The 27,982-nt window shown below is 40.9% G+C and overlaps 1 protein-coding gene across 1 annotated transcript; it reads left to right on the forward strand.

The window, feature by feature from the left end:
• On the forward strand, positions 1–27,923 carry Klkb1 (kallikrein B1). The gene is made up of 15 exons (XM_021169470.3): positions 1–144; positions 745–803; positions 5,680–5,842; positions 7,852–7,958; positions 11,521–11,680; positions 12,066–12,175; positions 17,687–17,846; positions 18,768–18,877; positions 19,436–19,598; positions 19,694–19,806; positions 20,268–20,436; positions 22,161–22,336; positions 23,401–23,496; positions 25,051–25,190; positions 25,742–27,923. Exons 1-15 carry the CDS (start codon positions 14–16, stop codon positions 25,931–25,933), a joined length of 2,049 nt encoding a protein of 682 aa, XP_021025129.1. The 5' UTR covers positions 1–13; the 3' UTR covers positions 25,934–27,923.
• The last annotated feature ends 59 nt before the right edge of the window (positions 27,924–27,982 follow it).

A 27,982-nucleotide genomic window follows, 5' to 3' on the forward strand; every position in this document is an offset into this window, starting at 1 on the left:
ACAGTTGAAACTGATGCCAGAAGCCCAATGTCAACACTGGAGCCAAGCAGAGACCGCCCTCGGTGCCATATTCAGAGGGCTTGAAGACCATCTTCATGTGAAGACTCCCTCTCCTCCAGAACCACAACGTGACCATCCTTCCAGGTAGCTGCTTTCTACCTGTCTTGTTATATCCTGTGTCTTGGGTTTTTTTTTTTCAGTATAACTATTTCTGCATGAACAAAAGCCCATTGGTATAATGCACTAATTTCCTGAGTGTTTAGAAAATCTACAAGGAGTTGTTTTTCTTTCTATACAAATATATTAATGTAAAATATTTTAAGAATAAGTTTTTGATTCTTTTCAAAGATGTTGTTTCTGTGAAGGTTGTGGGTGATATTATTGTCCTTATTCATAATAATTTTGCATTAATCTAGAAATTTAATAAGTGTTTAATTATTTATATTAACTCTTTACAAAATTATTAGAAATAAATCTTCAAAATTAACAATAAATACACTAATACACACTAATAGTAATCTAGAGGTCTCAATTTGCATCTTGGGAAGCATGATAAATATTTTAATTTTCTATATACAAAATATTCCACACCCAAATCTTCCTTCTCCTGGTGATTATGTGCTGTGATTTGCAACTTAGACATTTATCAAAAAGGTGAAGTCCACATTAAATTAAATTGTCTATTAAATACATGGCAAACATGATCTCAACCTAGTAGTTATATGTATATTTTTTCTTTCAAAGGATGATTTTATTCAACCGAGTGTGTTATTTTGTTTCCTTGTTTGCTACCGTTTCCTGTGGTAAGTATTAGCTTTAGGAGTTCAAATTAATAGTGTATGAGAGAGGGATGGTCTTGCAAACTATACCACTCCTGGAGAAAGCCTTTAACCACACAGCTTTGGGGGGAAAGGCAGCTGTTGATACTCCAAGGCAAGAACTTCTCCTTAGATACATTGCCCCAAACACAGATGAACAGGGGAAGGAACTTAGAGACATCACTGCACCTGTTAGCAGAAACATCTGTTTTGAGTTTACTCTATAACAGAGCCTCTCCCACCCCCACAGAGCTGCTTGTCTTTATAATATCAGCCTTCTAAATAAAAACTCTACCTGAAAATTGGAAAGAATATCAGATATTGCATAATGATTCGAGTCTAATCCAAGTATCTGATTAGTATACAGTATTTTTCATATAAGACATACAGAGCCATTTCTAAACTGAAAGTACCTGCTTTGGATCTCACTAGTATAGTATCCCTTTGGCAGTCTGGTGGGACAGCTTTCAACACTAGATGTCAGTGCTCTTTCCCTGTTTATTCCTTTACTTTTCAGGATATGAGCATGGATGACCCTGAACAGCCCCTCTCAACAGTCATTATAGAGGGAGATCTCCCTGGGTATAACATGTCAGGTGTATTCTGAGTCAAAGCTGACTTACCGCAAGGATTGTTTTCTTTTTTTTTTTTTTTTTTTTTTTTTTTGGTTTTTTGGTTTTTTGGTTTTTCGAGACACGGTGTGTAGCCCTGGCTGTCCTGGAACTCACTTTGTAGACCAGGCTGGCCTCGAACTCAGAAATCCGCCTGCCTCTGCCTCCCTAGTGCTGGAATTAAAGGCGTGCGCCACCACACCCCGCAAGGATTGTTTTCTTGACTCTCAAGTATATGGCAAAGATAGGCTTGTCCTTGTAAGTAGAAGTCATTTCTCTAGGTAAGCTCTTTTTTCCCATCCCTCTCTGCTCCCTACATCTGGCCCATCATCTGTAACTGCTCCCCTGTACCATAACTACTGCCATGTTCAAACCAACTAAACACAAATAGTGATAACCAGAGATGCCATGGGCCATGGCTATAAAATTCATGATCATGACAGGAAAATGAGACATGGGAATACATATAATACTTGAAAACAAATACTTTATATAGTCCTAAAGTACAAAATAATGATCACCAATTTTTTCTTTAGTCCTTCATATTTTTCCCGCATGAATCTCTCTGTTGTATAAAGTGTTATTCATGAATAATAATTTTAATTAAGAATTATGAACATTAATGAAAAATAATTTTTAACTTACCTTTGGTATTTATAGCTAATGTTAATGCAAATGAACATTTCTGTTATTTGTTCTTCTTCATGGGTATTTTATATGTATAGACATTCTCTGCACATATTCAATTATTTCTATAGATTAAATTTTTGGAAATAAAGATTTTAGATAGAGGAGTGTGAATACCTTTGAAGGCTTTATGGCATGCATTATGGTATTAGCTTCTAGACAGGCATTCTCTGTTTGGTTTTCCCCACAAGCATGTGGAAGTGAATTAACAATACAATCTCTTAGAAATGAGATGTCAATATTAAATACGTTGTATGTTAAAAAATAAAATGTACAGGTTCACAACACTGGTTTAAACAGCTAGGTTAACAAAGATTAAATTTGAAACAATCAATATTTGTGTGCTGGCTTTGATCACAAATGAAAGGAAATCAAACAATGCGGCTTTAATATAAATGAGTTTAAGAGTTCAGAAACCCATGTGCCCAGTGAATGGCTTCTGGTGGACTTAGAGACTGCCCAATGATTGCACCCGCGCACAGTGTGTCTGCATTGATTTACTGCATTATTCGCTGCTGCCTTCATCTCAGGATGCACAATAGCAAGGCAGGACCAGCACCTCAAGTTGCCTTGGAGACAAAAGTAAATCGGAGCCTTTTTCTAAGTCTGAGAAAAAGCCTGTTACAGACTAGCTCTGGTCAGGTCATTGTACCAGCACTGTGCGCAGTTCTGGCTCTTGTCTGATTGGCTGGAGCATCAACAGCAGAAGTATCATCTCCATCAACATGTGGACACCACTCGGAGATGGTTCCTCAGGAGGAAATCTGGATGCCAATTCAGCAAGGTGACTCTATGCCAGGCTACAAAGTAACAGATGCCTATTCACACTCACTGTTCTAAGTGGGCAGGCATGGTGCAGGAGGAGCTGAGAGTTCTACATCTTCATCTGAAGGCTGCTAGCAGAATACTGAGTTCCAGGCAGTTAGGATGAGGGTCTTATAGGCCACACCCACAGTGACACACCTACTCCACAAGGCCACACCTACTCCCACAGGGCCACACCTTCTAATAGTGTCACTCCCTGAGATGAACACATACAAACCATCACAGTGCCCATTTGCTGCAAAGAGAGGCTTCGTTGATGTAGGACAGTCTCTACACTTATCTAGGGAAGGTGGTCATCACACTGTTAGCAGCTTTCATATACTTACAGTTACTTACACTCGTTTGGCAAATTATCTTTTCATATCTGACATTGAATGTTTAAAATGTTTTAGCATTTATCTATTTTTGTATCTATGTCTGCACACGCATGTGCACATATACACATGTGCTGTGGAGCATGTGTGGAGATGAAGGGGCATCTTGTGGAGGTCATGAGGTCAATTTGAAAACTGAAGGGCCCCATTACAGGTTGTTTAGTTTAAATAGACTCTGTACAAATAATGCTGTTGTTATAGCATTACCACCACCTTTGTTATCATTGCTGCTGTTACCAACTGAGGAGGATAAGCAGTCCCACAGTTAGAACGTGTCTAGTCACTCTTTTTCATTGCCTGAGTCACATGTTAGTTTACCAACATTCAACTGCAGGATAGAAACTTCCAGGCTATCACCCGATCACAGTTTGTGTTTGTGTTTGTGTACGTCTCTGTGCAATGGGATGGCAAGGGAGCCTCTGCTTGATAATTATGAGATGCTAACCACATAAAAAAAACAAGTCTCTTTATAGCTACCCTCACCACTGGGCCTACTATTCAGTGCATTGTGCAAATGGGACACCTTAAGGTATACACTTGGGAACATATATTCCTAGGAGAATTTACCCAGGAATATCTGCTCTTTCCAAATATAAACCTGACTTAAGAGGTAGGCATGGTGACACCTCTCTGATAAGAAGAAAAACAATATTGCTAGGTTGGTTCATCCAAACTGGTCTCAGTGGCAGGATCCCCATATCGATAGAACATAGAAACCCTTACCTCTTCAGTGCTTATTAAAAGACATGTTGTCTAGACAGCCATTCCTTGAAAAGTAAGGACAGCGTGGGCAATGTTGCCACTGGAGTATGCCATAATTAATGAAAACCTGACTGGTGAAAACAGGCAGGCTGCCTAAGGTGGAAAGCTAAGTACAAAGATTTGAACAGAATCTTTTCAATGGATTTAAAGATAGCTCTCTAATGATACGTGGGGTGCAGGATGCCCACATGATGGAGTCGTGAGTCAGCAGAAGCGATGTATCTCAGTTTATTTTCAAGTTAGCTCACTTTAATTTTTTTTGATTTGAAAGGTATTAGCCTTTTTTTCTGATTTATTGAAAATATTCTTTTCTCATGCAATATATCCTGGTTATATATTGTCCCTCCCTCTACTCCTCCCAGTTCCTCCCCAGCTCCCATCTTCTCCCCATCCACTCCCTTTCTGCCTCTCATTAGATAAGAACAAGGTTTCTAAGAGACAACGCCTATACAGGACAACATAAAATATAATAAGATGAAGCAAAAACCATCACAGCAAAGTTGGACAAGGCAAGTCAACAGAAGGAGAGGAGCCCCCAAGAGAAGGCTCAAGAGTCAGAGACCCATTCAGGAGTGCCATGAAAACTCTCAGCTGAAGGCTACAAAATATATGTAGAGGACCCTGTGCAGATCTGTGTAGGCCCTGGTGCTTCAGTCTCTGTTTGCTCACAGGAGTCTTACTTAGTTGGTTCAGAGGACCTTGTTTTCTTGGTGTCCTCCGGCCCCTCTAGCTCTGAGACTCCTCTGTCTCCTCTTTCACAGGGATGGATCTCTCAGCTCTGAGAGGAAGGATTTGATGGAGACATACCACTCAGCGCTGTGTGTCCTAAGGACTCTGAGTCTCCCCTCTCTCCCCTCTCCGCTCTCCTCTCTCTCCTCTTCTCCTTCTCTCTTCTCTCTCCCCTCTTCTCTTTCTTCTCTCCTCTCTCCTCCCTCCCCTCCCCGCTCTGTAAAATGTCTGAGTGTGCATTTCTGCAAATACATTTTCTTTATCAAGAAATGAGCTATAGAAAATCAGTACTCAATACTTATTATTTTGCTTAAATAAGGCTAGCTAAACATCAACATGCAACACTGCATGTTAGAAAAAGGGGACAGACAGGATTGAGAGTCAGAAAGAGTGAGTTTATGTCCCAGGATATCTATTCACTGTGTGATATTAGCCACATCTGAACTCTGGGACTCAGTTATTGACTTCTTTCATGAAAAAAAGGGGGGAAAGAGAGATGCGACTAATGGTCCTGACCTCAAGTTGCCCTCCAAGTGCTGTCCTAAAAAGCATTTTGAAAAAATGCTGTATTTCCATTTCTAAGGTGAGATGTTTTCACAGCACGTTAGACAGCAGGAAGAAAAAAATTATACTGTATTTTAGCAGATAATTTATGTAAAAATTATTATATAGGTAATAAAAGAGTCAACTTCTATGCATAAATGTCTATAAGATGACTTTAAATAGCATGCTGTATTGTTTGATAGTTGTCATACCCGTGAAGTTGTAGGATCTTTGGGTAGTCATTAGGATAAATAAAAAAGGAATGTCAAAACAGGTGCATTTCTATTAAAATGGTTACACTTTCCCCCCAAATCAACTTTTAAATCACAGGGTGTATGACTCAACTGTATAAAAATACCTTCTTCAGAGGTGGGGATCTAGCTGCCATCTACACCCCAGATGCCCAGTACTGTCAGAAGATGTGCACATTTCACCCCAGGTGCCTGCTGTTCAGCTTTCTCGCTGTGACTCCACCCAAAGAGACAGATAAACGGTAAGATGTGACGGTTTGTCATTGCCAGGTTAGATGTTGCTTAAACTGCTTCAAGTTATATGCCAAAATAGTGCGATGTTTCTCAGAGTGTCCAAAGACTCTTTGCATCAGAAGCTCCTAGGCTGGGTCTTTCCAATGCAGACCTAGAATACTGAACCCAGAGACAGAGTCTAAACAGCCACAGCACTTGTTCACAGTGGTAGGAGGCAGTGATGCTGCAGTCAAGGCCTGAAGACAGAGCATGTGACAAGAAAAAGTCCTTCCTCACACTGCAATACTTAGCCTTTCTTCACTTTCAACATGTTATTCTGTCCCCACATGTACATCTGTTATGTATATAAATGTTATTAGCTGGATTATGCATATGAGGGAGAATCTGAGGGTTTTTTTTTCTTTCTGAGATTATATGGCTTCCCTTAATATTAAACATTCTAAGTCCATCCATTTTCCTACAATTTTTGTGATTTCATTTTTCTTCAGCGCATAATAGCATTGCATTACATATTTTCTGTTTTATTCATTTGTGTATTAATTAATTTATTATAAATGCTGCAAATAAAACAATCACAGAACCATATTAACCAGACCCAGAGACTGTACAACTCAGTGAACTTCTATCCAGTTACAGTAATCGTTTGAAAAGGAAGCTGGGGAACGTCACAATGCACTTGATACTTTCACTATCAAATTTATATTTTAATCGTATATATTGCTTTCTAATAGATGGTGACAATTTCACCTGCATAAAGAAATATATTTAATTGCTTTACTAGCTACCATATTTATAGGGAGCAAAGTTGAGAAAGTATAAACCAGGAATTTTGTTGATAATAGATTTGAGACCCAGTAGGCAAGTCTCAATAGTACCTGTAGTGAACCAGTTTACACTTTTAGAATATGCATTTTTACTCTCTCTCTCTCTGTCTCTCTCTCTGTGTGTCTCTCTGTCTCTCTGTGTCTCTGTGTCTCTCTCTGTCTCTCTCTGTCTCTCTCTGTCTCTCTCTGTCTCTCTCTCTCTGTATGTGTGTGTGTGTGTGTGTGTGTGTTTTATTAGGTGGTAATTTTGGCAAGGACAATTATTAAAAATATAGTTGGAAATTTTACCTTAATTTTCTTTCATTTGATCAAGAGCCAAATGTAAATTTTTGCTTCTCTTTCCATACACATACCTTTCATCTTCAACTATGTGAATTTAAGAATTAGAATTTCAAAACTCATTCTCTGACCCCTACATGCTAATCTGTACCAAAAAACCCAACCAACCAACCAAACAACCAAACAATAAAACCCAGACCGTATGTGAGATTTACATTTAAAAAAAATTTGAATCAGGTTCTAAGATTCTTATAAATAGCAACGTTAACATAGCGTTGATATTGAAGACAGAAGAAGCCTCCCGTTATATGGAAACTACCGTGAATCAATACACCAGATGAACATCAAATGCAGACCTAACTCATAGCTGATTCCGTTTTTAAAAGTAAATTAAAATCTTTATAACAATAATCACCATTTTAGAAAATGTGGCTGTTTCAGACAGGAGAATCGTAAGTTTAAAGTCAGCTTGTGTAAGTTAACAAGATCCTTTGTCAAAGTAAACTAAGTAAAAGCTTGGGGTGGCATGGGGGGGGGGGAGGAAAAGGCTGGCGATAATTATTGGGATTTGATTGGCATATTTGAAGCCCAGGCTCTCCTGCTCAGTACCACATAAACTAAGAACAAAACCAATGATCCTTTGGAAAGAGGAGGCAGCGACATTCAGAATGAGGAAAGAATCATCAACCCTCCAGTGTGGTTGGCTCTCCGTACTTGCAGCATGAACAGTAAGAAAAACAACGCTATAGACAGCACGAACTTGTCGCAAGAATGTTCTCTTCAGCAAGTGACAAAGCCATGTTATTAGTTTCCTGACCCCGGGCTTTATTTATTAACATGTACAAAATACTGCATAATTTCTTAATGTGTTTGTTCTATTCCCCTTTTAAAATGTGATTTTTTTTTAAAAACAGGTTTGGTTGCTTCATGAAAGAGAGCATTACAGGGACTTTGCCAAGAATACACCGGACAGGGGCCATTTCTGGTCATTCTTTAAAGCAGTGTGGCCATCAAATGAGTGGTAAGATGTGGATTTTTTAACTAAATTTGAGTTAATAACACTCAAACTCAGAGTAGCTTTTGCTGCAAGTCTATACTATGATGGACTTTTAGACGAGAAAACCAAGAAAGATAACAGAGCTGAGGTAGCATCATGGCTGTAAGAAGGGGGTCCTTTCACCTTGATAATGTTCACATCTTTATCAGTTATAATGCTCAGCCTTAACGGGCCTCTATTATCTATGGTATTCACACACAATGTAAGATTTGTGGGAAATGAATGTGCATCCAGATAATAGACCTTCCCTGTTTCCACAACAGACTTTTTAGATAAGACTCAGGGGACATCTCATCCAAAAGTGAACTTTGGGGTAATTGGTGGTCACCCCCAGAACTGACTTTGCCCTTTCCATGTCAAAGAACAGCTGAAAATGTCTGGAGACAGTTTAGATTGTTAAAATTGGGGGAAATGGTACTCCACGGTAATGCTCAGAGTTGGTGCAGTCAGACACAGCAGAAAACATTCTGGCCACCACGGACGGGGGCCATTGATAAGGGATTCAGACTGTGGTTCTCAACCTTCCTACTGCTGCAGCTCTTTAATACAGATTCTCTTGTGGTGGTGGTTTCCAGCCATACACTTTTCATCGCCACTTCATAACTGTAATTTTGCTACTCTTATAAATCATAGTTGTAAATATTTGTGTTTTCCAATGGTCTTAGATGACCCCTGTGAAAGGGTCTTTCAACCCCTCCAAAATGGGTTGTGACCCACAGGTTGAGAAATGCTGGTTTAAGAAATCTTATTGTTTGCCACTCGGTCCAGACTGAAAGACTGAGTTCTGTCGGTCTTGCTAAGCATATTTCTTACAAGGCATGTGAACGCTAGGATGTTAGAGAGCTTTCTCTGTGACTGCTGTTGCAACTGATGTCTTAGAACACACCATCTTAATTCTCACACCATCTTAAGGGCTTACGACAAAGAAGGCATTTTTATAAGATGACAAGGACTGTTAGAAAGTGAAAGTGCTAAAAAAGAAAGAGGTGGTGAGTTCGATTATATTGCTTTGTTTTCACGTCCTTCATTCCGTAGGTTCAAATTTCAAATGTTCTCATTTTGCTCCAGTAATAACAGCCCTCTCACCACATAAACATTCAGTGTCTGCAATTTAAATTTTAGGCAATTAATGAAGGATGACAATGGCTTAGCTATAAATAAATATAAGTACATATATTTAACCTGAAGTGAAATACTTTAAGATCAAACCCATAAACTAACTTGCTGTATATTACTTGATGAAGTGTTGTGTCTAATTACAGTGACCAACGACAAAATTTTAAAAAATAGAACCATTGTGACTTCCCCAAAGCTGCTTAGCTGTCTTTTTCTCCCCCTAACTTAATCTTCCTCGCTGAGTTTGGCTTTAAAGTTCCTTTGTAATTTTCTTCCAAATACTTTCAAGAAATATCTTCAAGTTAAAAAGGGATCTCAAGGAACCAGTTTTAGTAAAAACTATTGAGAGGCGGGCTTTAAATGTACAGATAATCATTAAGAAAATATTTTTATTTGTTTCTACCTTATCCCAACCCTCAGCTCATTTCTTTTCTTATCTGAAGCAAATTTAAAAGAACCTCATTTTTACAATTTACAGTTTCCTACCCTGCAAACTGCTGGGAGTTTAGCACCCCCACACCCTAACATAATGCTTTCCTTTTTTTTATTGGATAGTTTCTTTATTTACATTTCAAATGTTATCCCCTTTCCTGGTTCCCTCCCCCACCCCAAGTCCCCTATCCCATCCCCCCTCTCTCTGCTTCTATTAGGTTGCTCACCCACCCACCCACCCACTCCCGCCTCCCCACCCTGGCATTCTCCTACACTGGGGCATCCAGCCTTCACAGGACCAAGGGCCTCTCCTCCCATTGACGCCTGACAAGGCCATCCTCTGCTATATATGCCACTAGAGCCATGGGTCCCTCCATGTGTACTCTTCGGTTGGTGATTTAGTCCCTGGGAGCTCTGGGGGGTCTGGTTGGTTGATATTGTTGTTCTTCCTATGGGGTTGCAAACCCCTTCAGCTCCTTTCTATTAGTTTGTATATGCATAGTGTCTCCTGTGTTTAATTAATTTCACAATTCTTAGAAACTTATGGTTATGTACAATAGAATATTGTTTGTGCTAACACACACACACACACACTGCTTGCTTAACTAAGTATCTAATTAAAACAAAACCTAAGAGCTTAATTTGGCTTAATTTCTGTTAAAAGAATCAACTATTTTCAATATATAAGATAAATTTCAGTGAAAGGATGCTTAAATAGAATTGAAGAAACCTTTAAAAACTGGTGTGCTAGCACATGGCTATCATCTCAGCACCAGGGAAGCAGAGGCAAAGAACATTTTAAGTTCAAAGCCAGCCTGGTCTGAAATTCGAGATTGCCACATTCAGCATGGCTTGGGTCCTGGAAAACTGAGTAAGAACATTAAGGGAAGAAAGGACAGACACACAGACCCATGTGCAGGGAAGCTGGAATAGTGTGAGTTATGAGCACTGAACCCCTAACCCCCAGAATGCTTATTACCTACACAGGGGAAGAGTTAACTAGTCTCAGAGGGCCGTCAGGCAGTCTCTCCTCTTGGTCTATAATCATCTTGGAGCAGAAGGTGAAGTTGCTGGTCATTGTACACACTGGTCAATTGCTCCTAAACACTACTGCTGAGACCCCAGGGATGGCTTTGCCCTTTTCCCAAGGGTCTGAGCCACTGGTCCTTCACATGTGGTCCTCAGACTACAGACCACAGACTTTACCTGCTCCTTTCACATTTATAGGAGTTTCCCATGGTTACCACAGGAGTTCCAAACCAGCCAGTCTAGAAAGGACAAGGAAGGATGCTGTGGCTGTGGTGGTGGCCAGTGGTGGTGGTGGTGGTCATAGAACTTAAGAAAGGTTTAAAGCAAAAAGGGAAATGATTTCACTGTGTGTATAAATAAATTGAGACAGTCTGTTAAAAGATTTGACACAGGCATCAGTGTTGTGACTAATAGTCACAAATAACAATCAGACCTGAATAGGTGAAGGAAGAGAAACTGATGCAGATCATGATTTTTTTGTTTTTGTTTGGTTGTTTGCATTGTTGGTGGTGGTTGTTGGTTTGGGGCTTTTTTTGTGTGTTTTTTGTTTTGTTTTTGACCCAGAAGTCAAAGGTTCGCCATTTGTCAAATACTTTGTGCCTCTGGCACACACTATCAGGACCCCTGTTGTTGTTGTTGCCTTCCTTGCTTATCAGTGCCTCTGCTAGCTTGCATATGGAACTGCATTGTTTTGTATTGTTGCATACTCCTTGCAGTTTAAACAGCAAAATAACCTGTTTTTTAATGCTGGAGCCAGGTAAACACACCTGAGGTGAGCGATGTCCAGCAGTGTTTGATAATTTAGACATGCAATAAACATTTTAATTCCTGTACTTACCAGGGAAGTCACCAAAATGGGATACCAGCCTCCAAAAATGACTCTGAGGGAAGAGCAGTTTATTTGTGTCTAAAAAGAAGTTTGGTCGAATGTCTCTGTATTTCCTTTCAGCTTGCCACCGAGACATATACAAAGGACTTGATATGAGAGGGTCCAACTTTAATATCTCTAAGACCGACAATATTGAAGAATGCCAGAAACTGTGCACAAATAATATTCACTGCCAATTTTTCACATATGCTACAAGTGCATTTTACAGACCAGAGTACCGGTGAGTGAGGCACAGTTCCGAGAGGACACTCCAGGGATGCATTAGCATCCTCCATGAAAAAAAAAATCTGCTTCCCTCCAGTCAAGGTGCAAGGGGCATGCAGTCCCCAGCGCTGTCCCTATTTTATTCCTTATTTACATACTTAATTTCAATGTAATTTCCTCCCAAAGGTAGTAAACTCCATGTAGTCAATTGATAGGCTGTGTATGGGCATAGTGTCAGACAATGGTGTCTGCCACTCCATTTGCAGAAGGGAAAAGCGTCTGTTGATTAATGATGCCCAACTGTACCCCTCTGTGGTTATCAATTCAATAACAAATATTATCCTCACATCTTTGTGCACCCCAACAAAGGAAGCATAACAACATCTTTGGTTGACATTCAGGAAGAACTGCCTGCTGAAGCACAGTGCAAGTGGAACACCCACCAGCATAAAGTCAGTGGACAACCTGGTGTCTGGATTCTCACTGAAGTCCTGTGCGCTTTCGGAGATAGGTAACTAGATGACGATTATTCCACTGTGATTGCAATGCCCTAAACAAGAGTGCCCAGAAATACCCACATGCCATTCCCAGGGACCTGGGAATATGATGCCTTTTTATAGATGTGATTACATAGAAATACTTGGCAATCAGAATGATTTTGGATTAACAGAATATGCCCCTGCCCAGTCTCAAGGGTTCTTATATGATAAAGAGAGAAACAGAGGGGTCAGTGTCAGAGGTAGAAAGACTTGAACGGTCTATATTGCTGCCTTTAAAGATGGAAGAAGAGTCCAAAAGCAAAGGGTAGCAGTGGTCTGCAGAGATTAAAAAGGTCACAGAACAGGTCTCCCTACCTGCCTTTCCAGAGGTACAGAAGCAAGCCAGCCTTTGACTGGCACCCAGCAAGACTTACTTTGGCCTTGTGATCTCTAGGGAAGGCCGTACATTTATGCTGCCCAAACCTCTAGTTTTACTGTGACATGCCTACAACAGCATCACTAGGAAAGGAAGCTCCATCAGAAAGAAAACCACAAGGCCATTCGATGGTGTCCGTATCCAGCGAAGTAAGCATATTGCCAGGAATCAACAAAGCCCTATAGCTTCAGACACAGAGGGAGCTCTAATTGAATTATCCAGACAATTGCCTTCGAGTTTAGGACATCAAGGTGCCAGGGATGAGGTTTACTGAAGCCAGTTCACTTACAGTAATCAGTGCCAATACTCAAGACTGGCTCAGCACCAGGCCCTGTGTTAGGTTCTGAATTCTGGGATATGACCGCTCTATGAAAGACTAAGGAGACAAAAACAACCTATCTCTTTTCCTTTTTGTCTTTTATTTTCTGATCGTATCCCCACCATGCTGGGCCATTCACACAACTTAAATAAGCTAACTCTTTAGTTTCAGTACCCCCTTTTATTTTCTAGTTTTTGAAAGCTTGTCTACAGGAGATAGGGTTCTTTATTCAACTGTGTTCTGTTTGGTATACTGCGCTTATCTTAACCTGCGCCCTGCAGACACAACCAGATGCCAGAGGATCAGGAAATATGTAAAGAAAAAAAAAGGACCTCATTTAGCTCATGATTCTGGAGACTGGGAAGCTAAAGATGGGGTGACTACATCTGGCAAGGACTGCTGTGGGTCCGGGGTCATTCAGAGATTCACCACCAGTTCACTGTCACTCTGACTCAAGTATTTTAGTAATTTTAGTAAATTAGAGAATTTTTATTAAAAAGATCAGCCAGGGTCAAACTGAAAAGAGTCTCTAAGGTCCTAGTTATTATATATATATGTGTGTGTGTGTGTGTGTGTGTGTATGTATGTATGTATATATGTATATATACATATATATATGTATAAATATATATTATATTTATCTTCTAAAGGACTATAAAGGCAGAAACCACAACATGATAATTTTGGGAAGCCAAATTCACTCATATCCTATTTGGGTGTGGGCAAGGCTTAATTTTGCAATATACATCCAGCAGGTGCCTCAGTCGTCCAAGCAAGCAAGCGTTTCACACAAAATCGGAACTTAGCAGCTAGCCTGTTAAATCTTTGCTCCATTACCTTGCAAGAATAGCTGAGGCCGTGGCATATTTTGTGACACTCAGGCAATTTTATTTTTTGCCCAGCTGTACCAGGAAGTGGTCCATCAATGGACAGGGTACATTCAATGTAAGAGCAACTTCTTCATGGCTTATATGAGCTTAAAGGAACATTTTGTTTTTACAAGCCAAGCACAGTAAACATATCCTCTAATCATAGTGTTCACCATCACCGGACCTTATGCTGTGCTCTAGCGTGGTAGAAAATCACAGGTCAATGTGCATGTGTGGAAGATACAGAGAACAAACAGAAGCCTTGGTTTAGAGCAACCTGCCCTTGTGGGGTAACTGACCTAGTCCAGTGAGAGCAGGAACAGGTATTACCCAAGTCACATGGAATGCAGCTTCACGACTTTGCACTAGGCCATACTGCCCCCTTGGGAAGCAAGGGTCACCAGGATTTTTGCTGCAGGCAAAGCACACTCCAGCCAGAACAGCACACTGCTGCAAGGGTGTTTTAAACGCAGGTTTAAAGACAAGGTTTTGTTCTGCCTCAAGTGCTGTCCACAGCCTCAACAAGTGAGGTCTGTTAGCGTTCTATCTAAACTCCACCCCCTCAGTTACCTGGCAACAGCCAGGCAGGCTCCTTCCTCTCTTACCCTCTTGGGCTCTCCCCCTCTCTCCCTATTCCCTTCTCTCCTCTCTCCACATGCTCATGGCCAGACTCTACTTCTCTACTCTCTCCCTCTCTCTGCCTTTCTCTGCCTCGGCTACTCACTTAACTCCTCTCCCCATGCCCTGAATAAACTCTATTCTATACCTTCTATACCTTCGTGTGGCTGGTCCCTCAGGGGGAAAGGCTGCCTTGGCATGGACCTGCGGAGATATCCCCTTCCCCACACGTCACCATACCCCCATAGAACATATCTTAATATTTCTATATCTTTTTATAATCACAACATTGGTTAAAGGCTTGTTTTCAGAGTTTAGGCATGGACTTTGAAAGCTTTGGAGATAATCATAGTTGCCCTGTTAATGGATCAATACTATTTACAATTCTAATTAAAAGGACTCCTCTTCTCCTGTTGTTGGTTTAGCATTTGCCCTGATCTGTATTTTCATCTTAGGAGGCAGATGTCATGTCCCATTAACACCAAGATCCATTGCTTCTCCCCACCTTCCCCTCTCTCTTTTCCCCCTCCTCTCCCTCCTCCTTTGTACCCTGTCTCCTTCTCCCTCTCCCTCTCCCTCTCCCTCTCCCTCCCCTCTCTCTCCCCCTCCCCCTTTCCCTCTCCCCATCCCCTCCTCCTCCCCCTCCCTGACTCTCTTCTGTCTTTCTCCCTCCTTTCTTCCTTCTTCCTCTTTCTGCAGACACATGCTCTCAAGGAAAGGGCTGGAAACACTAGGCAATACAGGAGTCAGGTCTGATAAACTTAAGCCCTGTGAGCGGAATTTTCTAGGGAGCTTCTAGACAAACCGAGTGATGATTGTTGTCTGGGAACGAGGAACAGTGGCTTTGGAGGTGCTCCAACCATTCTGACATGTTGATCTTCAGCACATCCATGGGGCTGTTTTCCAGGTCTCTATGGATCTGAGAAAGGGGCACAAATATAAGGCAGTTCAACCCCACACAGCTCTTGCTGAAGGTCAGCCATTTGTTTCTATCTCAGGATTAGTCACAATTGTGTGTCCCTTTGGTTAATTTCTAGGGATTAAAAAAAGTGACTTGACTCATTTTACTAGTATTTAACATAGTTATAAAAAAAGATGAATGTAGGCTGGTGGTGACATTTGCCTTTAATCCCATTGTTCAGGAGGTAAAAGCTGAGTTCAAGGCTAGCCTGGTCTACAGAATGAATTCCAGAACAGCCAGGGCTACACAGAGAAAGCCTATATTGAAAACAAACAAACAAACAAGATGGATTCTGGGCACTTGTATTCTCCCAGCCTCACTAACATTCTGTAACACTTTTAATTAACAGAGTGACCCACTTAGGGTTATTGTTGTTGTGATGAAACACCATAACCAAAGCAACTCAGGGAGGCAAGGTTTAGTTCAGTTTATACTTCTAGATAACAGTGAAGAAAGTCCAGGAGGGTGGGACCTCAAACAGGACAAGAACATGGAAGCAGGAGCTAATGCAAAGGGGGTGAAGGAATGCTGCTTACTGCCTTGGTCATCATGGCTTGCTCAGCCTGCTTTCTTATAGAACCCAGGACCACCAGCCCATGGATGGCACCACCTACCATGGATTGGGCCCCACTCTGATCACTAATTAAGAAAATGCCCTATAGGCTTGCCTACAGCTGGATCCTATGGAAGCATTTTCTCAATTGATGCTCCCTCTTCTCTGATGACTCTAAGCTTCTGTTAAGTTGACATAAAACCAGCCAGGTCATATAGTTAACAACCTAATGTTGGAGTGGAAAATGTCTTTGGAAAGCTAGATGCTCATCTTGCCTGGGTCAGATTCTGCATTTTGTGTGGAACAATAGGAAGCTGGAGTATAGCCAACTAGGGCAACCATCTTGACGGAATTCTTAGAAGTAATGGAAAATTTAGAAACCAGTAAAGGAAGATGTTAAATATATTCAACTTGAACAGGAGTTGAGAAGACTACCTTGGTGTTTGGCAAAGTCTCTTCTGTTCTGAAAGGCTGTCATTAGGGAATGGGTCAGTACACAATCCCATAGGGTTGTTTTAGAAAGGTAGGACTTTGTAGAAAATAATTTTTGAAGTCCCTAACATCTTCAGTGGTCCAGAAAGAAAGTTGACTTTGTCACATGGTGGTGAACTCCTTTTCAACTACAAATGTCCCAGGAAAGTTGTAAAGTGACGTGCCAGGGATGTCTTGGAGATACAGTTGTAGGTTGGCATGGTTACCTGTACATTCACTTCCAGTAGCAAGGCTCTTCATGATTTTTTTTTAATTCAAGTGGTAGAATCAGCTTCCTAGGCTACACAAGTGGGACGTGAGCTCTCTTGATCCAACTGTCTTGAGTTTGACTGGCCTACCATTATTCTTAAGCGTCCATTTTATTAATATGGAATCAAATTGATTCTTACATGCTATCGAATTGAGCAACTCATGTAAGTAGCATAAATAAAAAATAGATGAGAAATAAAATGATATAAGGGGGGATGAAAATGAAGATTTTCTGTTCTCATCGAAGGGCATGTTTGTTAGCCCTTCGGAATTTATGTTAATGTCTTTTCATTAAAATACTTCTTACAATACTCAGAAACAAAACATGAAACAGCATGTTCCCAAGGCTTAGTCATAATACAAGGGAAACTCGAGTCATCTAATGTCCTATTAGAAATGACAGTGCTGCTTATTCTACAGCACCCAGTTGCTGTCTTTCCCAGGAGAACAACTTTTACTTTTTTTAGCAAAGAACAAACTACAAATTCTGAGATAAGTTAACAGGCTTTCCCCCTCTTATTGAAAATGAATTCTCTCTCTCTCTCTCTCTCTCTCTCTCTCTCTCTCTCACACACACACACACACACACACACACACACACACAAATATATCCTGATCCCGGTTTCCACTCCCATTACTCCTCCCACAGCCCCTCCCCTCCTTTTCTATCATTAGAAAAGAAACAGGCTTCTAAGTAATAAAACAAAGCAAAATAAAACAAGAAAACAAAACCAAACACATTGAACTTGAACAAAATGAAGAAACAAACGAGAGAAGGCACAAGATTCAGAGAGCTACACACACGTCCGCACACTCAGGAATCCCCATTAAAAACAGTCAAGTGGAAGCTATACCCAGGGGAACCTCTTGCAGACCAGTGCAGCCCCAGTGCATGCTGCCTCAGTCTCTCAACGGGCAGTTTTTAACTCAGGGTGCTGATTCCCGCCAATATCAATTGTCATAATCACTTTAGTTACTATGTTGAAACAAACACAAGCAAACTCGGGCATTGTGTCACTGAGGAATGTTCACCGCTGAGTTCACAGGTTGCCCCATGGATATTTTCCAGCACTCTGCCTTTGCAGACCTGAATGTAAGCCAGGTCATCACCCCCGATGCCTTTGTGTGTCGCACCATCTGCACCTTCCATCCCAACTGCCTTTTCTTCACATTCTACACGAATGAATGGGAGACAGAATCACAGAGGTGAGTGTGAGCAACATGTGCCACCTTCTAACCCTTTACGTTCCTTGCGAGGGTCTTGCTGGTTGCCCTAACAGCGCTGGAGCCTGTGGTTTAACCGATGCTTTTCAGCCAGGTGCAGGTTACTTCACAGATTAGCAGATTCTTCCCTTCCATAAAACAAGCATACTATTTAGTCAAACCACAGCGGCAGAGGCAAAAGGGAGCAGGATTCATTCTCACTGGCATTAAGGTTTGGGATTGGCTTGGGTTACAGCTGCTCATGCAAACTGTTCTTTAATCTTGTGAGAAACCAGAGCCCTGCTTATCCAGATCTAGGGTCTAGTCTGACCTCTTCATCTTTACACAGCATTTCCTTTATGTACGCTGTGGGGCCTGCAGAAGGATGTGTGTGGACATAATACCATGGGTAGCATAAATCCAAACCAACAGTCTTTTGATGCCTTCTCTTTTTCCTTTTTCTAATTAGAAGGTGGACTTTAATCCTCTGTCCTCTTTTCTGGATGTCTGTACCTACTAGGTGTTTTTTGCCAGAGGGAGAGGTGACTCTACTTGCATTTAAGTCCTGTGATATTTTGGAGTCTTGCAGTGTGACTGACTGAAAATAATTTTTTCAGAAGAATACCATTTATGGAGTTGCTTAGAGAGAGAGAAAGGAAGGAAGGGAGGGAGGAAGGAAGGAAGGAAGGAAGGAAGGAAGGAAGGAAGGAAGGAAGGAAGGAGGGAGGGAGGGAAGGAGGGAGGGAGGGAGGGAGGGAGGGAGGGAGAGAGAGAGAGAGAGAGAGAGAGAGAGAGAGAGAGAGAGAGAGAGAGAGAGAGAGAAAGAAAGAAAGAAAGAAAGAAAGAAAGAAAGAAAGAAAGAAAGGTCTGTCTAGTGCTTCTAATGCTGTCTTCTTCTTCTTCTTTCTCATTTATTTTTAATAGAAATGTTTGTTTTCTTAAGACGTCTAAAAGTGGAAGACCAAGCCCCCCTATTCCTCAAGAAAACGCTATATCTGGACATAGTCTCCTCACCTGCAGAAAAGCTCGCCCTGGTAATGTAAATCTTGGTGGCACATGGCATGTGTCCGGGTTTGGCTCTTGGTTACTTGATAAATACCATGACCAAAAGCAAGTTGGGAGAGAAAGGGGTTTGTTTTGTTCACATGTCCCAGTCATAGCTGATTCCTGAGGGAAGTCAGGCTAGAAACTCAAGCAGAAGCAGAGGCAGGAATTGGGCAGAGACCATGGAGAAATGTTGCTTTGTAGCTTGCTTCTGTGAATATATATATCCATAAATATATTCATGCTACCTGCCCAGAATTGACACTGCCCCGGTTAGATGGACCCTCTTCCATCCATCATTAATCCAAAGAACATCCCACAGACATGCCTATAAGTTAGTCTGAGGGAGACGATTCTCCGGCTGATGTTCCATCTTTTCAGGTGACTCTATTTTGTATCAAGTTGACAAACACTAACAGCCACATGGTGCAGCACATCTTGGGGTCCTCTAAGAGTTAATGAAATGGTTCTCAGGACTCTAGAAACTTTGCCAATGTGACTCGTTTCCTGACTTGTTATATATCCTTTGATATTTGTGTATGGTGCAGAACCCTGCCATTCCAAAATTTACTCTGGAGTTGACTTTGAAGGGGAAGAACTGAATGTGACCTTCGTGCAAGGAGCAGATGTCTGCCGAGAGACTTGTACAAAGACAATTCGCTGCCAGTTTTTTACTTACTCCTTACTCCCCCAAGACTGCAAGGAGGAGGGGTAAGGAAACCTTTCTTTGATGATCAGCAAGGTAATTGTTTTCTAGTTTTCTCCCTGTGTGTGGGTTTAATTTTATACTGTTCATTTATTTCCAGGTGTAAATGTTCCTTAAGGTTATCCACAGATGGCTCCCCAACTAGCATCACCTATGGCGTGCAGGGGAGCTCCGGTTATTCTCTGAGATTGTGTAAACTTGTGGACAGCTCTGGTGAGTGAAGTTCGTTTGTTACGGAACTGCATGGCTGGCTTGGCTGTTGTGATTAATGTCTTGGTCTTACGTGATGGGATTGTTTATATGGTTTCTGTTATGGTTTGTATATGGGAGTGGCACTATTAGAAGGTGTGACCCTGTTGGAGTAGGTGTGTCACTGTGGGTATGGGCTTTAAGACCCTCATCCTAGCTGCCTGGAAGTCAGTATTCTGCTAGCAGCCTTCAGATTAAGGTGTAGAATTCTCAGCTCCTCCTGAACCAAGCCTGCCTGCATGCTGCCATGTTCCCACCTTGATGATAATGGACTAAACCTCTGAAACCTGTAAGCCAGCCCCAATTAAAACTTGTCCTTGGTCATGGTGTCTGTTCACAGCCGTGAAACCCTAACTAAGTTTCCTTGGATAAAGGGAAAGAATGCTGATCTGTGTCTAATCCTGCCACATCTCAACACTTTTCAGACTGTACAACAAAAATAAATGCACGTATTGTGGGAGGAACAAACTCCTCTTTAGGGGAGTGGCCATGGCAGGTCAGCCTGCAAGTGAAGCTGGTATCTCAGACCCATTTGTGTGGAGGGTCCATCATTGGTCGCCAATGGATACTGACAGCTGCCCATTGCTTTGATGGGTAAGTTTTAGGGTCATCTTATTATACCAATGTGTGTGTGTGTGTGTGTGTGTGTGTACATGTAGAGGTTAATCTCGGGTATCTACTTGTACTGCTTGTTCATCTTATTTGTTGAGATAGGGTAATTCACTGAACCTAGTGCTAACCTTTTTGACTAGACAGATAGGGATCTGCCTGTCTCTGTCTCCTGGTACATCCTTAGCCCTAGTTCTGTGTTGGGGATCTGAACTTGAATCCTCAGGTTTGAGAAGCAAGCCCTTTGCCCACTCTGCCATCTCCTTGGCCCTGAGATATTTGTTTTTAGGACAAGAAAAGTTTCAAAGTTCTTCCCTAGAAAATATTATAATTTTAAATTTAGCCTGTATATCCTTTACGTGGTTAATTTAAAATTCAAAGGATAGGTCGATAGATTTTTAAGCAACAAAATACCTTTAGTTCCTACTGGGGCTTATTTTAATCAGTACAGCTACATGATGGCTCGGATAATGAGAGCAACTGTTTTTGGGTTTGGTAGACTGAACCTGATTCTCCCAAAGCTTCCTCAAAAGGCACAGAAGCACTCCTGTATTCTTTCTTGAAATAAACATAAAGTAATTTCTAAGTATGTCTTGAGTGTTTTCAGCCACAGCGATTATACTGTGAACTGTAATCCTTTATGAACACAGTGCAACAGAATATGAGCGTCTTCCAAGATTTTAGCAACAGTAAAGGGTCCCTGAAGGGGACACTGATAAAAATGAATCCACAATAAAATGTATGACAAACCCGAGGCATTCTGAGAGCCCTCTCCTGTGCTGTGTCTGAGGACTCCTCGGCAGCCTTTGTTCCTGACACACAACATCACGCTTACCGAGCACTGTGCATATCGCCAGGCTGCGTAGTACCAGCAGATGGTACCCTAAACCCAATCAGACTGAGGATTCTTGAATAATGTGAAACTGGTGTGTGTGGTATGTGGGCCTTAGGATTTCTGCTCTTACAGGAACATAACAGTTTAGTTTCAACAACAACAACAAAAACATTAAGATGTCTCTTGGCACAGTGTGTGTTTGGATTGCACAGTGTTAAACTTTGATTTTCAGTGTTGCTCCAGCTGGTTAGTTGAGTTTCATAAAAACTCATTGAATGAACTTGGGCTTGGATATTAGAGTTTCCAAAACTTTCTAAATGGTCCTTAATCTAAGACGAGCATTTGGTTCTCCACATTTATGCGAAGTGGTGGTTCTCAGCTTTATCAGTTATAAAAGTAAAATATTAAGGAACTCCTAAAATCATTGAGGTTGTTCTTTGTCTTTTAGTATGAAATACTTAGACATGTTTTAATTATTTATGTGGAAATAAACAAGCCCATTATTCTATTATATGAGCATTTTCTAATAAGTGGTAAAAATTCTCCATACATCAAAAATTGTCTTGCAGTAAATTTCTTTATAATATATTATCAGTAAATGTTTAATACATGTACCTGCTTCATATAGTCACACACAGAAACATAAAAAAAAATCTTTTCAGGCAAAAGGGAGTCTTCAATGGAAAAAAGTTTTATTAAAAACTAAATCTTCAAAGTCCAATACGACTGCTGTAAGCAATGACAGGTTGCCTTGCCAGAAAAAAGTGACTAGGTCATATGGAATGTTGTCTTTCTTTTCCCTCCACCCCTTCAAGAAAATGTGCTAAGAAAAAGGAGTGAGGAAGGATGCCAGCGTTACTTTGTTTCCCCCTAGGATTCCCTATCCAGATGTGTGGCGTATATATGGTGGAATTCTTAGTCTGTCCGAGATTACGAAAGAAACGCCTTCCTCGAGAATAAAGGAGCTTATTATTCATCAGGAATACAAAGTCTCAGAAGGCCATCACGATATTGCCTTAATAAAGCTTCAGACGCCCCTGAATTATACTGGTATGCAGCATATTTAAGAGGAAACTGCACAACTCAATGGTATTGGTATCAATTTCCACTTCAGTTTGCGTGAGAAGAGAGATCTGCAGCAATTGTCTTTGTGTCCTGGTTGGTGAGGCTGAGGGAGAGATGAAGCCACCTGGGCAGTAGAAATCCTGTGTCCTCCCATACATTCACTGCTATCTGAGGGGCAAAAAAGCTTCATTATTTTCTCAGAGTGGCATGCAACTGAGTATATGGTATTGGTCTAGGAAAGATTTTGACATCTGGGGACATTGGGCATCTTTTGACAAGATTGGCAGAATGACTATGGCTTAGGAATATACAACCATATGAAAGTGAACGGGACTAGATGTTAGTGCCCAAGAATACCCTGGTTAACAATGGAGGGACACGGAGCATGGAGCTGCTTTGGAGGCACATCACTCCACAGGAATGGAATGTCTGCCAACACCATTACCTGCAAGTGTCTGTGAACAATCATGAGACCTTAGACAGCTTGGCTTTCCTCCTTCCACCTCTAATATCTGCTGCATGTGTGCTAATCTCCATGTTGCTTCCCTGCAATAATTAAGCAACGTATTCAAATAAAGCCCTGGGAGAGTGTGGATATTTTTGCTCTGTTTCTGAATTCTGCTACAGTGTATATTAAACAAGACATAAGAAAGTAGACATATGTTTGCCAATAAATTTTGGTTGAAGAGTCCCTCTTCCCCATGGAGATTTCATTCCAAAATGCCATACAGAATGTGAGAATTGTCTTGAATTGTGGGTTTTAGAAATTGCTCAGAAAGCTGGAGGGTCGTTCTTTTTAGTTTTAGCAATGGGTTTCATTATATTTCATACATATGCATAGTATGATGTAATTGTATTCACACCCTTCACCCTCTCTTGTCATTTCCACTCCTGCAGTTCTCCCTGCTCCTCCCAAGTAGTCCCAGATGGGTCATTCTTGCTCTGTTGCTTTGTATCAAAAGAATAAGAGAAAAAGATAGATACTAATTTTTCAAGTTCCCATCTATGGTTTTAATTAGTCCAAATCTATTCATGAAATTTTCTTTCAGAATTCCAAAAACCAATATGCCTGCCTTCCAAAGCTGACGCAAATACAATTTATACCAACTGTTGGGTGACTGGATGGGGCTACACGAAGGAACAAGGTACAGTATGGCATGTGAAATGTTCCTGTCTTACATGCTAAAGTACAGAGAGTAGATCCACTCAACAAGCCTTACCCATGACCTTTCTGTTCATTCCAAAGTATTGGTCCTCTGATTCCCAAGAATGTGAATTTTTTTGCATTAAACATCAATGAGCTAATCCTTTAAGAATATTATTCATAATAGAGATTATTTTTATGACTCTGCATTAAGGACTGTGGCCCTATGATATTATCAAGTCCACTGAATCCCATCTGGTCCTCAGTACTCACTGTGTCCCTGTTTGCTAAGTTCTCCCTTAGTATCAATAGCCAAGGTGCCAGCATCTCTCTTGAAGAACAGTTCTTAATATTTATTTAAATGCCTTCTTGTAAAAAATCTGACATTTCCTCTAATTATGCCATTAAATCCTTATGTAAAATACATAGATTCATAAAGAGAGAAAAGTAGATTGCAGTACAGATGCCAACGTTTGTTAACAGAATTTTACATAGTGATAAGCATATTTGTTTATTAATGTACTCAGTAGCAAATTGTTTTAAAATCTACCATAATGCTGAAGTAGTTATGGGCATAAACAACATTTTCCTTTCTGTCATAACTACAATTCAAAGTATCTGTGACCCTTACACTACAGTGCTGCTAACAATATCACATTCCTGCATTAGTTATCTGAACTTAAAACTGAAGGGAGTGTGCAGCTCTATTTGAAAGGTTGAGAATATAGAGGCGAGTTTTTCGCTTTCCCTTCCGCTGAGTTTATGGATGCCTCGATTGTATGGCTCTGGACTCAAGACCCCTGTGTGTTGAGATGAGCTATTTTTCTAGAAATAAGAATGCTTTCTTTCTAGACTGAGTGCCAGATAACCACCATTAGACATATTTGAGTGATTTTTTCTTTTAAAAAGGAGATGACTGGCTATGTCTTCTTTATATTTCCAGAACCAGTCAGTACTGTATTCAATTAGTTCCCATTTTCCACTGTATTTACTTGGCTACATATATGTGGACACACACATATACACATGCATATACATACATACATACATACATACATACATACATACATACAAACATACATACAAACATTTGAGAAATATAGACATGGGTAGAAATTAAGTTATCTGTAAATGTATCATTTGTTGTGGAACAAAATACTTCTCTGCTGTCAGATGTTTGGATGTATTCTCATAAATTGTACATTTTATTATAATTTGAATTTCTAAAACAATGAAAGGCAAGAACATCCTCTGTTTTAAAGGTACAAATGTATGAGACAACATTGTTTTTGAGGGGGGCATTGGTTGGTATAGGAGGATGCCTGAGATCATAGAAACCAAGTGTGCAGTAGCTTGGGTGATAGGGAGTCTGAAATACTTCACTAGAAGGAATGCAGCACAGATCACTGCTTCTTCATCTCCTTCTTCCCCTTCTCCTTCTCCCTCTCCCAGTCTCTCTTCTCCCTCCACCTCTTGCTTCCGTTCTCCCTCCCTTTCCCTCTGCCCTTTTTATTGAACTTCCTCTCCTTAAAGGCACTTCTCAATTGCTTCATAGGTGAAACGCAAAATATCCTACAAAAGGCTACTATTCCTTTGGTACCAAATGAAGAATGCCAGAAAAAATACAGAGATTATGTTATAAACAAGCAGATGATCTGTGCTGGCTACAAAGAAGGCGGAACAGACGCTTGTAAGGTAATGGGGAAAAAAAAATACACAATAGTTCCATGAAGACAGTTCATTCAAAAACGAATTTTCAAAGTTATATTTCATTAGTTTCGGTTCTGAAGTTCCAGAGTTAAACGATTTGAAGACTATATAAATAGCCTTTAACAAATTAAACACACATAGTGCATAACATATGTTACTTATAATAGTTATGCTAGAATATGTATTTCTGTGACAGGTACATCACAGTGAGGACAGGGACATGCCAAATTTAAGGACAATTTTACATGCCATGGTCATGCTAAAATACAAGAAAAGTAGATTTATTTGAACTTGGAGTAAAGATGCTAAGTCTGTTGGGTTTATCTGAGAATGGGAGAGGGAATAAATTGGCCTTGTAACCATTCACTTATTTTTTTTTCATGGCTAATAGGATGCACAGAAATTGAGAGGCTCCGTGGTTGTGTGTAAAGTGTGACTGCAAATAAAGACATCTGTCTATGAGCAGGGGGCTCCTTATTTGAATCATCACCATTACACCTCTCTACCTTTGTATTTCTCTACCCTCTATAACCCAGGGAGATTCCGGTGGCCCCTTAGTCTGTAAACACAGTGGACGGTGGCAGTTGGTGGGTATCACCAGCTGGGGTGAAGGCTGCGCCCGCAAGGACCAACCAGGAGTCTACACCAAAGTTTCTGAGTACATGGACTGGATATTGGAGAAGACACAGAGCAGTGATGTAAGAGCTCTGGAGACATCTTCAGCCTGAGGAGGCTGGGTACCAAGGAGGAAGAACCCAGCTGGCTTTACCACCTGCCCTCAAGGCAAACTAGAGCTCCAGGATTCTCAGCTGTAAAATGTTGATAATGGTGTCTACCTCACATCCGTATCATTGGATTAAAAATTCAAGTGTAGATATAGTTGCTGAAGACAGCGTTTTGGTCAAGTGTGTTTCCTGCCTTAAGTCACAGGAGCTCCAATGGGAACTATACAAAGATCACCAAGCTTTTTAGGAAATAAAATGGTCAAAGGGTTTTATTAGGTAATGAAATGTCTAGATGTGATGCAATTGAAAACAAGACCCCAGATTCTAGCACAGTCCTTGAGACCATTCTCATGTAACTGTTGACTCTGGACCTCATCAGATCTCAGAGTTACCTGTCCACTTCTGACATTTGTTTATTAGAGCCTGATGCTATTCTTTCAAGTGGAGCAAAAGACTAAGAAAGAGGTAGAAATCTTTGTAACATTTCATTTAGAATAAAAAGATTCTCTACTTGAACCTGATGGGACATCTAAACCACCTTTCTGGCCATTGCTGCAGAGTTCTGCATGGTCATGACTGCATGAGGTTTCCTACCCCTGGAGCAGAGCCAGCTGGGAATGAGGGTTGCTTGTATAAACTTCATGTTCCTCCCTCAGGAAATATTCTCTCTGCCTAGGTTTTTGGGGAATATCCTCTCTGCCAGGACAGCCCTTAAGACTGTGGGAAAGAACTCTTAAAACATAAGTTCAAGAATATATAATTTCTCAGCTATGTAAAATATAAAGATACAATATGAATTGTATAAGGAGATTCACGGACCTAAAAGAACAAAAGCAGCTGCACTATGAGCCAGATTGTCAGAAAGATACTACTGAAGGAGATAAAGAGATAAAGAGACTTAGGGAGTGGTGATAACAAGGCAAGATCCCACTCAGCTAAGTTTATTATTTGTGCTTACATAGGCAGGCAGAGTTCTGAGTTCAAGATCAGCCTGGGACAGAACTAGTTTAGACCCAGGGGTGGTGGGGATCCCACCTAGCTAGCTTGTTGTCTATGCTAAGAAAGACAGGCAGGTCTCTGAATTCATTTGACATGTTTAAAAAAAAAAGTACCTGATGTCTTTTCTTAAGAATCAAGAGGCTAGAGTCATGGAATGCTGATTCATGGGTTAATCAAAAGGGAATCTAGAGTAAGTGACTGAGTTGATATGTAAAGAAAAGACTGGGCTTTGGTCTGCAAGAGCTGAGCTACCTGGATGCGCTGTCTGGAGATCTCTGTAGAGCGGAGTACTAGTCTCTACTTTGTTTTAGATTTTTTTTTTCTAGTAGCTACTCACAGAGAACTGCTTAGAGAATGAAATGAACATTGCTATTTTAGTTGGTTTTTTTTTTCTTTTAGAAAATCCAAGAATATTTTATAGCAGCTTCTCTGACTCTGGTCAGAAAACCCATGAGCTATCCAGAGAGCTTTTGGATTTTTTTTTCCTAGCAAGAGAAAGATGTCTCAAGAATAGACAGCTGTCTCAAGCCAAAGAGCTGCCTTGAGCAGAAAGCTATCTAATCAGACTGCAAAGCCAAGAGCTATCTGCAGAAAGCTGTCTAGGGAGCCATCTCCAGCAGACTACAAGGCTGTCAGCTTGCACCCCATCATGTCTTTGAGTTGTTTCTTTCACCGCTCCCAGACACCCCTTCTCGCAGGAACCTCTCTCCAAGCCAAGGTTGGTCCTGGGCACCTTGCCACATGGTCTTGGCTACAGATGTGTGTAAGACCTGTAAGGCTATATTTTTCTTCTCGTGTGCAGCTCTTGCAATAGGCCTATCACACAGTACTCATACAGGGCAAGCAATCTGATGAGGATCTCCTGGGGAACCCTCGGGGTTCAGTTGATGCTGTATTCTGCAATAGTAATTCATGTAATGTCATTGGGTATAAAGTGTTGTATAAAATTCAAGCTTCCAATTGAGTTGAAAGTAAAAAGCAATCTTGGAATGGATGCCGTTAATCCTCGTGCAAGACACACTTCCAGCTTCCCATTGATTCGTAAAGTGGGTC

Source organism: Mus caroli, unplaced genomic scaffold, assembly GCF_978045245.1.
Source record: "Mus caroli unplaced genomic scaffold, Mus_caroli_1 scaffold_10, whole genome shotgun sequence".
Taxonomy (NCBI): Eukaryota; Metazoa; Chordata; class Mammalia; order Rodentia; family Muridae; genus Mus; species Mus caroli.

Coding starts and splice junctions, on each gene's coding strand:
- Klkb1 (XM_021169470.3), top strand. CDS start 14: ATGCCAGAAGCCCAATGTCAACACTGGAGCCAAGCAGAGACCGCCCTC. Junction 11,681..12,065: donor TTTTACAGACCAGAGTACCG/GTGAGTGAGGCA, acceptor GTTGACATTCAG/GAAGAACTGCCTGCTGAAGC. Junction 12,176..17,686: donor CTGTGCGCTTTCGGAGATAG/GTAACTAGATGA, acceptor CTGAGTTCACAG/GTTGCCCCATGGATATTTTC.